This window comes from Macaca nemestrina, chromosome 18 (assembly GCF_043159975.1).
Source record: "Macaca nemestrina isolate mMacNem1 chromosome 18, mMacNem.hap1, whole genome shotgun sequence".
Lineage (NCBI taxonomy): Eukaryota > Metazoa > Chordata > Mammalia > Primates > Cercopithecidae > Macaca > Macaca nemestrina.
Genome location: NC_092142.1, coordinates 88,206,678 through 88,220,197, shown reverse-complemented (window position 1 = coordinate 88,220,197; position 13,520 = coordinate 88,206,678). Strand labels below are relative to the sequence as shown.

General features: G+C 55.8%; 1 protein-coding gene and 1 long non-coding RNA gene across 7 annotated transcripts in view; one reads left to right on the top strand and one right to left on the bottom strand.

The window, feature by feature from the left end:
- Positions 1–10,821, top strand: part of LOC105488862 (ankyrin repeat domain containing 11) — a 228,610-nt gene extending 217,789 nt beyond the window's left edge. For all 6 annotated transcript variants that reach the window (XM_011753349.3, XM_024795069.2, XM_011753348.3 and 3 more), the window contains 4 exons: positions 2,473–2,571; positions 2,706–2,849; positions 6,572–6,664; positions 9,787–10,821. In XM_011753349.3, the coding sequence (XP_011751651.2) occupies positions 2,473–2,571; positions 2,706–2,849; positions 6,572–6,664; positions 9,787–9,972 (522 nt within the window). In that variant the 3' untranslated portion in view covers positions 9,973–10,821. The remainder of the gene's footprint in view (positions 1–2,472; positions 2,572–2,705; positions 2,850–6,571; positions 6,665–9,786) is intronic.
- Positions 10,822–10,952: 131 nt separating this feature from the next.
- Positions 10,953–13,212, bottom strand: LOC139359941 (uncharacterized). The gene is made up of 3 exons (XR_011616694.1): positions 12,562–13,212; positions 11,313–11,431; positions 10,953–11,152 (listed from the first exon to the last, which is right to left on the bottom strand). It is a non-coding gene; the product is annotated as an uncharacterized lncRNA (long non-coding RNA).
- Between the last annotated feature and the right edge of the window lie 308 nt (positions 13,213–13,520).

The following is a 13,520-nucleotide window of genomic DNA, read 5'->3' as shown; positions in this document are numbered from 1 at the left end:
GGGGAGGCCCGTCCACAGGAGACAGACGGCAGCTGGGTCATGACATTCAGAAAAACCTGCCCCGGGATCTCTCCTCAGTAAGACCTTCTGACCTTCTGTACTTTTTGTTGTTTTGCTGTTGTTTCCTCTTGTTTTAATTGATGATAACAGTAGTCTGACTGCTGTAGAAAATTTGGAAAATACAGGGAAAAAAGCCACTAGAATCCTGACAATCAGAGTAATCCTGGGAATGTTCTGTGCACCTCCCGCCTGGTCTTTTGAGTACCCCCTAGACTTAGACCCAGGCAGGCAGAGGTGCCAGGTGCTCCAGGTACAGCCTGAGGCCCAAGGCACAGCTCCTGCCATAGCTGCCGGCCCTGGGGCTGAGCCGGAGGAAGGGGCGGTGCCCGGTCCCGGCTGTGCGTTAGTTTGAGCTCGCATCAGTCCCACCTTGCGGGTGGCCCACAGAATCCCTGCCACCAACAGGCCCCATCTCAGCAGAAACCCCACATGCAGAACCCGAACTGGGGGCTGGGCTTGTTGAGGCAGAGGGTGGATGTGGTGCTGAACAGTGAGGTCTGTGGACTAGAGAGACTCAGCTCAATGTTTTAATCAAAATTTGTTTTTTTAAAGACAAGTCTGCTCTGTTGCCCAGGCTGGAGTGCAGTGGCACGATCTCGGCTCACTGAAAGCTCCGCCTCCTGGGTTCAAGCAATTCTCCTGCCTCAGCCTCCTGAGTAGCTGGGATTACAGGTGCCCGTCACCATTTCCGGCTAATTTTTATCTTTTGTGTAGAGACGGGGTTTCACCATGTTGGTCAGGCTGATCTCGAAGTCCTGACCTTGTGATCCGCCCGCCTCAGCCTCCCAAAGTGCTGGGAGTACAGGTGTGAGCCCCGCGCTCGGCCTGAATCATTAATTTTGAACTGATTGTAGATTGTGGGCAGAAAAGTTCAAAAGCAGCAGAGACAGGTTGACGCACCTGCCGCACGTGCAGCCTCCTCCGAATGTGCCTTAGCAGCCGTGGCGGTGACGAGACGCTGCCGTGCGTCCGGGCTGTGGCGGCCCTCCTGTGCCCTGTCTCCTGGCTGAGAGCTTCTGGGCGGTGTCGGTCAGCAGTGTGGTCAGCGGCCCCAGGCCTGGCCTGTGATGATGGTTCTTAGGCAGGAGCCCACAGGCGTGAGGCGGGGCCTTTTGCTCCTGGTGTCCTAGGTGACGTGACCTGGAGGTCTGATGAGGCCCGTCCGCCGTGAGTCGAGGTGTCTCCCTCTGTGGTGAGTGTGTGTCTTGGAAGAGACGTAGAGACCGTGTAAACCTGTTTCTCTCAGCACATTGTGCGCATTGCTGTCCACAGCTCTTGTCTGCAGCAGTCACTCCTGTGGCACTGGGCCCGTCTCCCTTTCCTGTGTTTGCTAACTGGAGCTCTGCTGTCAGGAGGAGCCGCCCCTTCCGCCTGCAGGTGCCCAGCGTCGCCAGCATTCGTCTCGTGCCATGTGTTGCCCCAGCCTTGGCTGTCAGAAGCTCCTCCTTGTCTCCCTCTTGTGCGTCTACGTGCCCATCTGCCCCATGCGCTCCTGTTTCTGACCGGCCCCTCAATGTTCCAGCTGGTCTTGGCCACCCCTCTCTGCCCCACCATTCCCGTGTGGGTCCACCTGTGGGGAGCGGTGGCCCTGGCACAACTGCTGTGGCCACCTGAGCACACGGCCGTGCTTTCTGGGTCTGCTTTGGAAACCTGACTCCCTGTGGGCCCGAGGTCTCCCCTGCACCGTGGGGCTCAGCCTGGCTCCCCACTTGTGTGTGGCCCTTGTATCTCCAAGAGTGGGAGGCCTCGTCCTGAGGGTCTCTGCTGTCTACTTCCGTGTTCACTTCCGGTGTGCGTGTCGTTTCAGAACGGCTGGCCCACCCCGTGAGAACCCTTCCACTGGTGGGAGTGCAGTGCCTGCGCTTCCGGCCCACAGCCCTGCAGCCCCCCCGTGGCGACCTGGGCCGGTGCGCTTCCCTCCCCCGAGCCACTGCAAGACCACAGGCTCGGTTGTCAGCCTTCATATTCCACTGTGCACGTTACACCCTGGTTGAAAAGCTGATCTGGGATGCATGGGCCCTCCCTGTGAACACAGGAAGCTCAGCCTACCCCCAGCCCACTCCTGCTGTCTCTCTCTATCTCCTTTGCACAGTTGGGTGCTCATGCCTGTGTTTTAGGCCTTCCTTGGCACACGATGGCCCACAGATGCTGTCCTGCGCCTCTCCCTGCACTCTTATTTCCTCACCACATGGTGCTGTGCTGGGCGCTGTGGAGGTGTCCGCTCCCCCGTGTCCAGCACATAGGTGGTTTCTAGAAAGCTTCCTGGTGTATCTGTGTTGCTGGGACTGGAGGAGGTCTCCAGGGCAGGCTCCTAGGAGTGGGGAGGCTGAGTCCGGACCCCGATGAACTCCAGACTGTTCTTCGTGCAGTTCCACGGCCCCATCCGACCCCCCACTCACCTTTTGCCTGCAGATCGCACCCCCTCCCTCCCTGGCGGAGCCCCTGAAGGAGTTGTTCAGGCAGCAGGAGGCAGTCCGGGGAAAGCTGCGTCTGCAGCACAGCATCGAGCGGGTAAGTGGGCTGGCACAGGCAGGGGCGCCATGGCCAGGGCGCTCATGATGCAGGCCCCGGGGGCTGTTGTGTTGAGACAGTGGGGCCTGGGGCGTGACTGTGTCCCAGCTCACTCCACTCCTCTCCTCCTCCAGGAGAAGCTGATCGTGTCCTGTGAGCAGGAGATTCTGCGGGTTCACTGCCGGGCGGCCAGGACCATCGCCAACCAGGCAGTGCCATTCAGTGCCTGCACAATGCTGCTGGACTCCGAGGTCTACAACATGCCCCTGGAGAGCCAGGTAGGCCCCCTCGGCATGCCAGGCCCACGAGTTCAAGCGCCCCCACCCCACTCCCACCCCTTTCCCCTCCCCTTTATAGATTCTTCTGCACTTTGACCAGGAACTTCCCTGGTGCTCAGCGTCTTGCAGGGGCTGCAGAGTCCTTTGTATGCCTCTAGCCTTGGGCGAGCCTGAGAAAGGAGCTGAGAAGGCTGGAGCAGACAGCTCCCCTCATGGGCAAGGCCCTCGGGCCACTGGGCTGGGCCTCAGCAGCTCAGTCCCTCCGCAACACTTGTCCATGCAGTTCCTCAGCTGCCCCTACCTACCTCTCACGGGTGTCAGGGCTGGCATTATTTTCTGTTTAAACTGCTGGGCTCAACCTGCAGCTCTCAGGCACCCCGGGGCTGCCACATCGAGGGCTTTCACAGCACAGGCCCCAGGGGCTCTTGTACAGGGACAGCAGGGACACTGGGTGGCTAAGGGGACACACGCACCCAGGTGTGCCGCTCATCTGGGCCAGGGTGGGCCGGACTCAGGGTCCCAGAACTGCAGTCACTATCCTGCCCATCTGCTGTGGGGCTCCCGCCCGCTCCTGCAGCTCCCCTGCCTTTGACCTGTTCTGTCCACTGGGACATAGGATGTGGGCAGCCAGGGCCTTGTAGCTCTCCCCAGGGTAGCTCTTCCTGTCTGCCTTCAAGCGGCCCACATGCCAGGGACTCCTGTCTCAGAAATCATCCTCCAGCCACCACTGACCTTCCATGTGGGCCACGTGGACCCCTGGTTCTCCCATTGCCTGCCCTGCATCGGCCCCTCCCTCTTCCTCAGAGCCCACTGTGCTCAGGTCATGGGCCCCCTGGGCCCCAGGCCCCATATCCTGCGCAGTGGGACGTGCCTGGAACACATTCCCGCCTCGATGTCCAGGCCGTGCACCAAGACCCCTCCTATGTGGCCCCCGTGACGCCACCCGGGCCCGGGCACTCTGAGCTGTGCACTCGGCTTTGCTGTGTACTGACGGCCAGAGGCTCCAAGGTGTTTAGTTGAAAGCATCTCTTAGTGCATTCAAGATCTTCCTTTCTTTGGGGATGTATTTTATCAATGTCCCTCATGCACACAGTGACAAATTTTATTTTCTTTTTGTGTGCGTGAGATGCAGTCTCGCTCTGTCGCCAGGCTGGAGTGCAGTGGCACGATCTCAGTCACGGCAACCTCTGGGTCTCGGGTTTGAGCGATTTTCCTGCCTCAGCCTCCCGAGTGGCTGGGATTACAGGCATGCGCTACCACGCCCGGCTGGTTTTTGTGTTTTTAGTAGAGACAGGGTGTTACCATGTCCAGGATGGTCTCGATCTCCTGACCTCATGATCCGCCTGCCTCAGCCTCCCAAAGTGCGGGAGTTACAGTTGTGAGGCACCTCGCCCGGCTGACGAATTTTCTTTAAAGAAAACATGAGTTGGACCAAATGATGCTTCGGGGGCTGGATGCTGATAAGTTTGTGTTCTCGAACCCCACTTGAGAGTCTGTGAAGGACAGGCAGTTGGGACAGCTCCGTACAGAGCAAACACGAGGAGGACCAGCTTGTGCCTCTCACTTCCCAGGAAGCATTTCTTCCCCCTTTGTTTCTCGAATGGGGTGTCCGTCCCCTCAAGCATTTAGCCCTTGAGTTACAAACAATCCAGTTAACACTTTTTATTTTAAAATAGACAATGCAATTAACTGTTGACCATAGTCACCCTGTTGTGCTGTCAAATAGTAGGTCTTATTTTTTTTGGTACCCATTAACCATTTCTACCTCCCTGCCAGCCCCCCACAACCCTTCCCAGCCTCTGGTGACCGTCTTTCTATTCTCTGTGTCCATGAGTTCAATTGTTCTGATTTTTAGATCCCACAAGTAAGTGAGAACATGTGATGTTTGTCTTTTTATGCTTATTTCACTTAACATAATGACCTCCCGTTCCATCCATGTTGCAAATGACAGGATCTCATCCTTCTTTGTGGCTGAATAGTACTCCATTGTGTGTGTGCCACGTTTTCTTGACCCATTCATCTGTTGATGGACACAAGCCTTAGCTATAGTAAACGGAGTTGCATTAAATACGGAAGTGCAGATACCGTTTCAATATACTGATTCCTTTCCTTTTTTTGATTCTGAGTCTTCCTCTGTCACCCAGGCTAGAGTGCAGTGGCACAGTCTCAGCTCACTGCAGCCACCGCCTCCCGGGTTTGATTCTCCTGCCTCGGCTTCCTGAGTAGCTGGGATTACAGGCGTGAGCCACCATGCCTGGCCCCCGATTCCTTTCTTTTGGGTCTGTACCCAGCAGTGGGATTGCTGGATCCTATGGTAGCTCTATTTTTAGTTTTTTGAGGAACCGCCAAACTGTTCTCCATAGTGGCCGTATTAATTTACATTCCCACCAACGGGGTACGAGGGTCCCCTTTTCCCCACGTCCTCGCCAGCGTCTGTGATTGCCTGTCTTTTGGATAAAAGCCATTTTAACTGGGGTGATACCTCATTGTAGTTTTCATTTGCATTTCTCTTATGAGCATTGATGTCGCCTTTTCAGACGCCTGTTTGCCATTTGTGTGTCGTCTTTTGAGAAATGTCTATTCAGATCTTTTACCCATTTTTTGATGGGATTATTAGATTTTTTTCGTATTGAGTTAATTGCGTTATATGTTCTGGTTCTGAATCCATGTCAGGGTGAGCGGTTTGCAAGCATTTCCTCCCATTCTGTTGGGTGTCTTTTCACCTTGGTGACTGTGTCCTTTGCTGTGCAGAAGATTTTTAACTTGATGTGATCCCATTTGTCCATTTTTACTTTGGTTGCCTGTGCGTGGGGGTATTACTTGAGAAATGTTTGCACAGGCCAATGTCCTGGAGATTTTCCCCAGTGTTTTCTTGTAGTAGTTCCATAGTTTGAGGTCTTGGATTCCAGACTTTAATCCATTTGGGTTTGATGTTTGCATGTGGCGAGAGCTAGGGGTCTCGTTTCACTGCTCTGCGACGCGTAGCCAGTTTTCCCAGCACCGTTTATGGAGGAGACTGTCCTTTCCCTGTGATTGTTATTCTGTTCTTAGCACCTTTGTGGAAAGTGAGTTCCCTGCAGGTGTGTGGGTTTCTGTGGGCATTGTCAGCTTCACCCTGAGCTCATGAAAAAGGGGAGGAGCCTGGACATTTTATCCGTGTCCCATCCTCCAGGACACAGGGACGATGACATGCCGAGAAAGTCCCTCCCAGGATAAACCCCATCTCTACTAAAAATATAAAATTAGCCAGGCGTGGTGGTGGGCACCTGTAATCCCAGCTACTGAGGAGGCTGAAGCAGGAGAATCGCTTGAACCCGGGAGGTGGAGGTTGCGGTGAGCCGAGATCGTGCCACTGCACTCCAGCCTGGGCAACGAGCGAAACTCCGTCTCTTAAAGTATCTCCCAGGAGTTGGCACCGGGCTGAGCTCTGACTGTCTCATGGGGGCAGGGCTGGGGACCAGCTCGGGCGGGGCCTGCGGCCACCCAGTGCCCAGGAGACAAAGGCCCAGCCACCTCCACGTGCATTTTAGAGAAGCTGTTTAGAGAGATGGGCAGGGTGGCACCTGCCATGCCTTGAACGTGAGTCAGTGTGTGGTCAGTGGAATGAGGCTGCCCCTTTGGTTTTTCCTTGAGAAAGCTCACTGTAGCATCGCTCAGGCTGGCACGCCTTCCCATAGCGGTCTCTGGGGTTCCTGATGAAACCCCGTGTTTGGTTTCCACAGGGTGACGAGAACAAGTCAGTGCGTGACCGTTTCAACGCGCGCCAGTTCATCTCCTGGCTCCAGGACGTGGACGACAAGTACGACCGCATGAAGGTTGGTGTTGCGCTTCCCGCCCAGCTCTGCCTGGGCGCTCCAGCTGCCTCTGGGGCCACGGGAGGCTGCTGCCTAGTTCTGTGATGGGTGGTGACAATTTCAGATTCTCTTAACCTGGCTGATGCTTTCAGGGCGGTGAGGTCCTGTCGCTGTGTGTGGCCTCCTCAGTCCTCCCTTCTGTCCCGGGGTGCAGGCAGCAGCTCCTGTCGCCAGCTACCAGGACCCTAGGCTTGATGGTCAGAACTCCTGGGACCACCCCGTGAGCCCCCTCTAAGGTCCCAGCATTCACCCTCCACTGCTCTGGAAGTGCTGGCCGGGGCAGTGGGCAGAGGCAGGGTAGGTGCCAGGAAGGGCAGCACACCCTCAGTCCCAGTCGCTAGGGCTGTTCACCCGGACACCCTGGAGGATCCACCAGGAAGCAACGGAAAGCGGAAACTTGCCAAGTGACAGAACTTTAAAGTCAGCGTCACCCTGTGCAGTTGCCAGCCATGCCCGGGAGCAGGCGGCTCTGACTACCTGCAGTATCAGGCTCAGCACCACCCAGGTCCCTGAACCAAGCACCCATGTGTCATGCTGTAGCTTGTGGGCGCAGATGAGAACCACCAGCCCTACCTGGTGGGAGCCACGGGTATTTGCGGGACGTGGCCCCTGGGGGCTTGTGCTGAGGCAGAAACTCAGGTCTGAGCTGTAACTGAGTGTGCATTTCTGGCCAGCCCCGAGGTGGTGGTGCAGGAAGTCACTCACGCCACACCCTCCCCAGGCCACTAGGCCCTTCCTAACCAAAGCCGTGAGGAGAAAACTGAAGGCTTCATCAAGACACAGGGAGGACTTTCCTGTAAGAAGATAAATGTTTGACTGCATTAAAATGGGACTTTGGGCCGGGTACGGGTGGCTCACACCTGTGATCCCAGCACTTCGGGAGGCCCAGGCGGGCGGATCACCTGAGGCCAGCCTGGCCAGCATGGTGAAACCCCATCTCCACTAAAAATACAAAATTAGCCGGGCGTGGTGGCACACGCCTGTAATCCCAGCTACTCGGGAGGCTGAGGCAGGAGAATCGCTTGAACCAGGGAGGTGGAGGTTGCTGTGAGCCGAGATCACATCATTGCACTCCAGCCTGGGCAACAAGAGTGAAACTCTGTCTTTTAAAAAAAAAAAAATTGGGACTTTGTACATACATTAAAAATGCCACATAGGGTTAGCACCATCCGTGCAGATAGAACCCTTACAAACTAATATGAAAATGGTACACAGAAAAATAATTTATATAAAGATACATTCCACAAAGGAGATAAAATGACCAACCTTCATGAAAAGATACTCACTATAATCATTAACATCAGGACCACAGATGAAGCAAGATCTCATTTAAAGGTCATCTGCAGGGTTGGGAGGCGGTATCACTGCAGTATTGGGAGAAGCGTCAATTAGTAGATTTTTACTAAGTAAACTGACCGTATCTATCAAATTTCAAAATGCATTTACCACCTCACCTAGCTATTTCACTTTAGTCATTTAAAACTTAGGGATACGGCCAGGCACAGTGGCTCACACCTGGAATCCCAGCACTGTGGGAGGCCGAGGCGGGCGGATCACCTGAGGTCAGGAGTTTGAGACCAGCCTGGCCAACATGGAGAAACTTTGTCTCCACTAAATACTAAAAATACAAAAGTTAGCCGGGCGTGGTGCGCGCCTGTAATTCTGGGAGACTGAGGCATGAGAATCATTTGAACCCTGGAGACGGAGGTTGCAGTGAGCCAAGATTGTACCACCGCACTCCAGCCTGGGTGACAAAATTATTTAAAAACCTTAGGGATGGCCGGGCACGGTGGCTCAAGCCTGTAATCCCAGCAGTTTGGGAGGCTGAGACGGGCGGATCACGGGGTCAGGAGACCGAGACCATCCTGGCTAACACGGTGAAACCCCGTCTCTACTAAAAAATACAAAAAACTAGCCGGGCGAGGTGGCGGGCGCCTGTAGTCCCAGCTACTCGGGAGGCTGAGGCCGGAGAATGGCGGCAACCCGGGAAGCGGAGCTTGCAGTGAGCTGAGATCCGGCCACTGCACTCCAGCCTGGGCGACAGAGCGAGACTCCGTCTCAAAAAAAAAAAACCTTAGGGATATGTATAAAAATATTCACTGGAACAGTCCAATACACCGGAAACTCGGAGGCCCATCAATAATTCAGTGACTCACTGGAGTTTGGATGTTCCAAAGGGTTACGTGATTCCATGTAATGATTTACACTGGCAATGATGTCTGAGCTGCCGAATAAAAGCTCTACGGCCCACTGAGGATTGTGAATCCATCCTGAGCTTCAAAAGCAATTTAGCATATATATAAATATGTTGAGAAAAATTTAGAGACAGACATTACCACACTGGGGCTGGCCAACATTGCAAAACCCCATGTCTACAAAAATTAGCCGGGCACGGTAGCACTTGTAGTCCCAACTACTCGTGAGGTTGAGGAGGGAGGATCCGGAGGTCAAGGCTGCTGTGAGTCATGATGGGGAGCACCACTGCTCCCCAGCCTTGAGACCCTATCTAAAAAAAGATTTTCTACACAGTTGCTGTGACATACCAGTACTCCCTGGGCCATGTTTAAATTTCTCCATTAGTTCCCAAAATATGTCCTATCCCAGTCCAGTCCCATTATGTGCACTTTTAAATGGCATAGTTTCTACTAGAACACAAGTAAGACTATCACTGGCCATAAATAATTGTAAAATGATGAAAGCAAAGCTGTTAGATTCTAATAAGCTGCAGTGGCTGCTGGAGGTGAGCCCCAGGCCGACCCAGAGCAGGGCAGGGCCCTCGGGCCAAGATGGGGGTGCCACAGACAGCACTCTTGGGAACAGACATCCAGCACAGCTGGCGCTGCCGCCCCGTGTGATAACTAGACACCAGGGGCGGGTACAGCTGGTCCTGAGTATGTGCCCCCTGCCAGCAGCACCACAGCAAGCAGAGGGTTCCAGGGGGCCTGGCCCATACCAGGATAGGTTCACAGCCCTGTCACGCCCTCGGCCCTGCTGGCAGCTGAGGTCGGCAGAGTCTGGGGCTCTCCCTTCACTCCTCCTCCTCCTCCTCCTCCCCCCCCCCGCCCCCGCTGTGTGTCCCACAGACGTGCCTCCTCATGCGGCAGCAGCACGAGGCCGCGGCCCTGAACGCTGTGCAGAGGATGGAGTGGCAGCTGAAGGTGCAGGAGCTGGACCCCGCCGGGCACAAGTCCCTGTGCGTGAACGAGGTGCCCTCCTTCTACGTGCCCATGGTCGACGTCAACGACGACTTTGTGTTGTTGCCGGCGTGACACCACGGGACGGCCGCAGGACGCAGGCGAGGGCCGCACGGCTGCCCAGGGCTGCTGCTAAGCCCCAGGGGCAGAGGAGGGAGCGCCACGTCCACCCGGGCGGGGAGAGACCCCGAGAGAGACTGCACTTGGCCACAGCGTCTCCATCCCTTCCAGACTGGTCCAGACGTCGGGGAGGTGAAACACGGCTCTTCTCTACCAGCTGCCGCGGCGGGGGCAAAGCCCCCAGAGCCTCACTGGCCCCGGCGGGACGAGGAGATCATGCCGGGCGCACACACGGCAGCTTCTGTCTGAAAACGGTGACCTTCGGGCCCTTTTCTCCAGCAACTGCAGAGGCATTTCAGGAGTTGGAGAGCGGAGTGCATTTTTTAAATTTTTTGTTCCATTCTGATCAACTAAAGAAAATTAAGGTGTCCACCTCTCACAAACAGTGACCTCCAGGTCAGAGGGGCAGGAGCCCCATCCCAGCCATGGTCCTGTTGCCACAGAGCTGCGACGGCCTCAGACTGGGCATAAGACCTGGTGCGGAGCCAGGCGGAGGGACACAGAGCCAGGACTCCCAGGCGTATTTTTAATGGAGTCAAATCCACGTGGTTTGTATCTTCTTTCCTTTAATCTTGGGCATTTTGTTTCTCTTTCTGAGAACATAACTTGAAACACTACAGAGCCAATAATCATATAAAAAGTGTATCCGTAAACGCTGTACAGTTTTATATACATTCACAATGTACTTTTGCTGCCTTCTAGATAATTTATTTTGCAACACATTACTGCACAGTTGTAAATAACTTATGTACTGTAACATCACTTTCAGTTATGTGTAAAGAAATAAATAAATTAATTAAAATGCTGTTTGTATAGTGCCTCCCTCTCAGGAGAGGGGCTGTGTGGGACTGAGACAGTGTCTTCCCTCTCAATGACCTTCTTACTCCCAGGACAGATGTGGGTCATGCCTGTAATCCCAGCATTGTGGGAGGCCGAGGCGGGGGTCTGAGACCAGCCTGGCCAACATGGCAAAATCCCATCTCTACTAAAAAATACAAAAATTAGCTGGGTGTGGTGGCAGGCGCCTATAGTCCCGGCTACTCCAGAGGCTGAGGCAGGAGAATCATTTGAACCCAGGAGGTGGAGGCTGCAGTGAGCCGAGATCGTGCCACTGTACTCCATAGGCAGGCTCTGTCTGGGGAAAAAAAAAAAAAAAAAAAAAATTCCTACCAAATTGTTAGCTTTTAATTTTGAAACAAATTACATGTTCCCCTCCTCCTCTGCCATTACACAGACCGGGAATGCTGGGAAATTAGGTGAAGGCAGCTCCTCGGGGACAGGACCCCGTTGCTCACCGCTGAGTACAGGTGCTTCTCCTGCACTCGAGTGGACAGGCTCAGGGGAGCTTCATCTCGCTGCAGGGCGGTGCAGGAAAGTAGAAGGGGCCGGCCCGGGGCCATCTGTCCCACAGGGCCTGCGAGAAGTTGGAGAGAAACGGGAGCATCACTCCTCACGGATCTGAGCAGTGCAGCTGTGGACAGACCCTGTGCCAGCTGCGGATGCCCCTGAGCTTCAGCTTGTGGCGGGCTGGCTTGTGCCACTGCCCACAGTTCCCTGGCAGCTGCAGCTGGTGAGGGTCCCCGCTTCAAGAGCCCTGTCCTGGCTGGAAGGCAGCCCGGGCAAGCATGGAGATGCGAGGCCTCCCCTCAGAGGGTGCTGCTCTCTGCTGGGTCTTGGCACAGAGGATGCCTGCCAGGGCCCTCCAGCTAGTGTGGCTCCAGGAGACTGTTGGTCCCCGGCGTGACGGGAGGGTGAGTTGAGGGAGACGCCTCACCCTTTTCCTTCTGAGCTCTGTCTCCCCTGTACCTGGGGGCTGGGAAAGGAGTGGCAGCTGCAGAGGCAACCCCCACAGAGAGCAGAGACCACCCGTGCATCAGAATCAATAGGTGTCCTGGTCACTGGGTCCCCTGCAGAGGAACCTGACCTGGGAGGGTCCCTGAACCCTGCCAGGCAGAGCCGCTGGCGGGGGCTGTGCCTTCATTCCCCCCAAGGTCCCTGTGAGCTCGCTCGCCGGCTGGGCCCCTGCATGGGGTTGGGGGTGGGCGTGGGTCGTGCCTCTCTCCTGTCTTCCATCTGCACAAAGCTCTTGTGGGTTCCCTCCTGTTCCCTTCAGGGCTCAGCCTGGGTAAAGGCAGGTGGTCCACCTCGTGTGTGGGCTTGGGGTGAGGGTGTGAAGCCAGAAGGTTCCAGTATATTTTTCTGGGTTCGGATTAGCTGTGGTTTCTTGTGGGGATTTTGGGGGGGTTTTGTTTGTTTTTGAGATGGAGTCTTGCTCTGTCCCCCAGGCTGGATGGGGTACCATAGCGCGATCTCGGCTCACTACAGCCTCCACCTCCTGGGTTCATGCAGTTCTGCTGCCTCAGCCTCCCGCGTAGCTGGGACTACAGGCGCTCGCCACCACGCCTGGCTAGTTTTTGTATTTTTAGTAGAGACGGTTTCACCATCATGGCCAGGTTTTTTGTTTTCTTCGCCCACCCCCACCCCCGACCCACCCCCATCACAGAACTTTGGTCACAAACTTCCTTTAAGCTTTAAAAGAAAAACCTGAGTCAGTCTGTGCCACACAGAGCACGCTGCAGTTCCAGCCCACCGTGGTGACGATGTCCCGGCCACCGTGCTGTGCCTCCGTCTCGGGTGCCCACGAGGGGCGTCAGGCACGAGCAGCTCCCTGCCGGCTCCCACCTGGTCTGCTGGAGTATCGACTCGTACCTGCCGGAGATGCCACGCGCGGTGCCCATACAGCCTCCTGCCACAGGGGCCAGAGAGAGCCTGCCGTCCCTCAGAGAGAAGATTTGTGAATCAACACAGAAACGTCAGAGTACCCAGAGCCTGTGTGCCAGCCTGGAGACCCTGCTGCCCGGGGCCACCCATGTGGGCACCAGACCACCCTCGGGAGGCTCTGGCTGGAGCTGGAGGAAGATGGCCTAACCCCACCCATTCACCTGCATCCGTGGACCCCAGCACTACCCAGCTCCTGCCTGGAACCCGGCTCTGGAGCAGGCTGGCTCTGCCTGCCTTGCTGGTGAGAGGGTCCACGCCCTGAAACTCAAGCCTTCCCAATCCCTTCTCTTCCAGAGGCCTCGGGACCGCCGTTAGCACCAAAACCAAAGCACAGAGCAAGTGAGTGTCCGACCCCGGGCACTCCAGGGAAGCCGGCGCCCCTCCCTGGCACAGGGTCCCCCTCAGGGAAGCCGGCGCCCCTCCCCGGCACAGGGTCCCCCTCAGGGAAGCTGACACCCCTCCCCAGCACAGGGTCCCCCTCAGGGAAGCTGACACCTTGCCAAGGGGTAGGACCTCAGGCTTCAACAGAGAAAGGAAAGAAATACGGTTTTTTCTTCCGCTGCAAAAGAGAAGCTGGCGGCTTTTGTAAAACCTGGAAGGAGGGGAGAGGTTTCCATGGAAAGCCCATGAGCCGTCAGCCCCCTGCATAGAGTGCGCCTGCTCTGCCCAGGCGACCGTGCAGCGTCTCCCTCCGGGGGTCTCCATTTCCAAGTGGCAGCTGG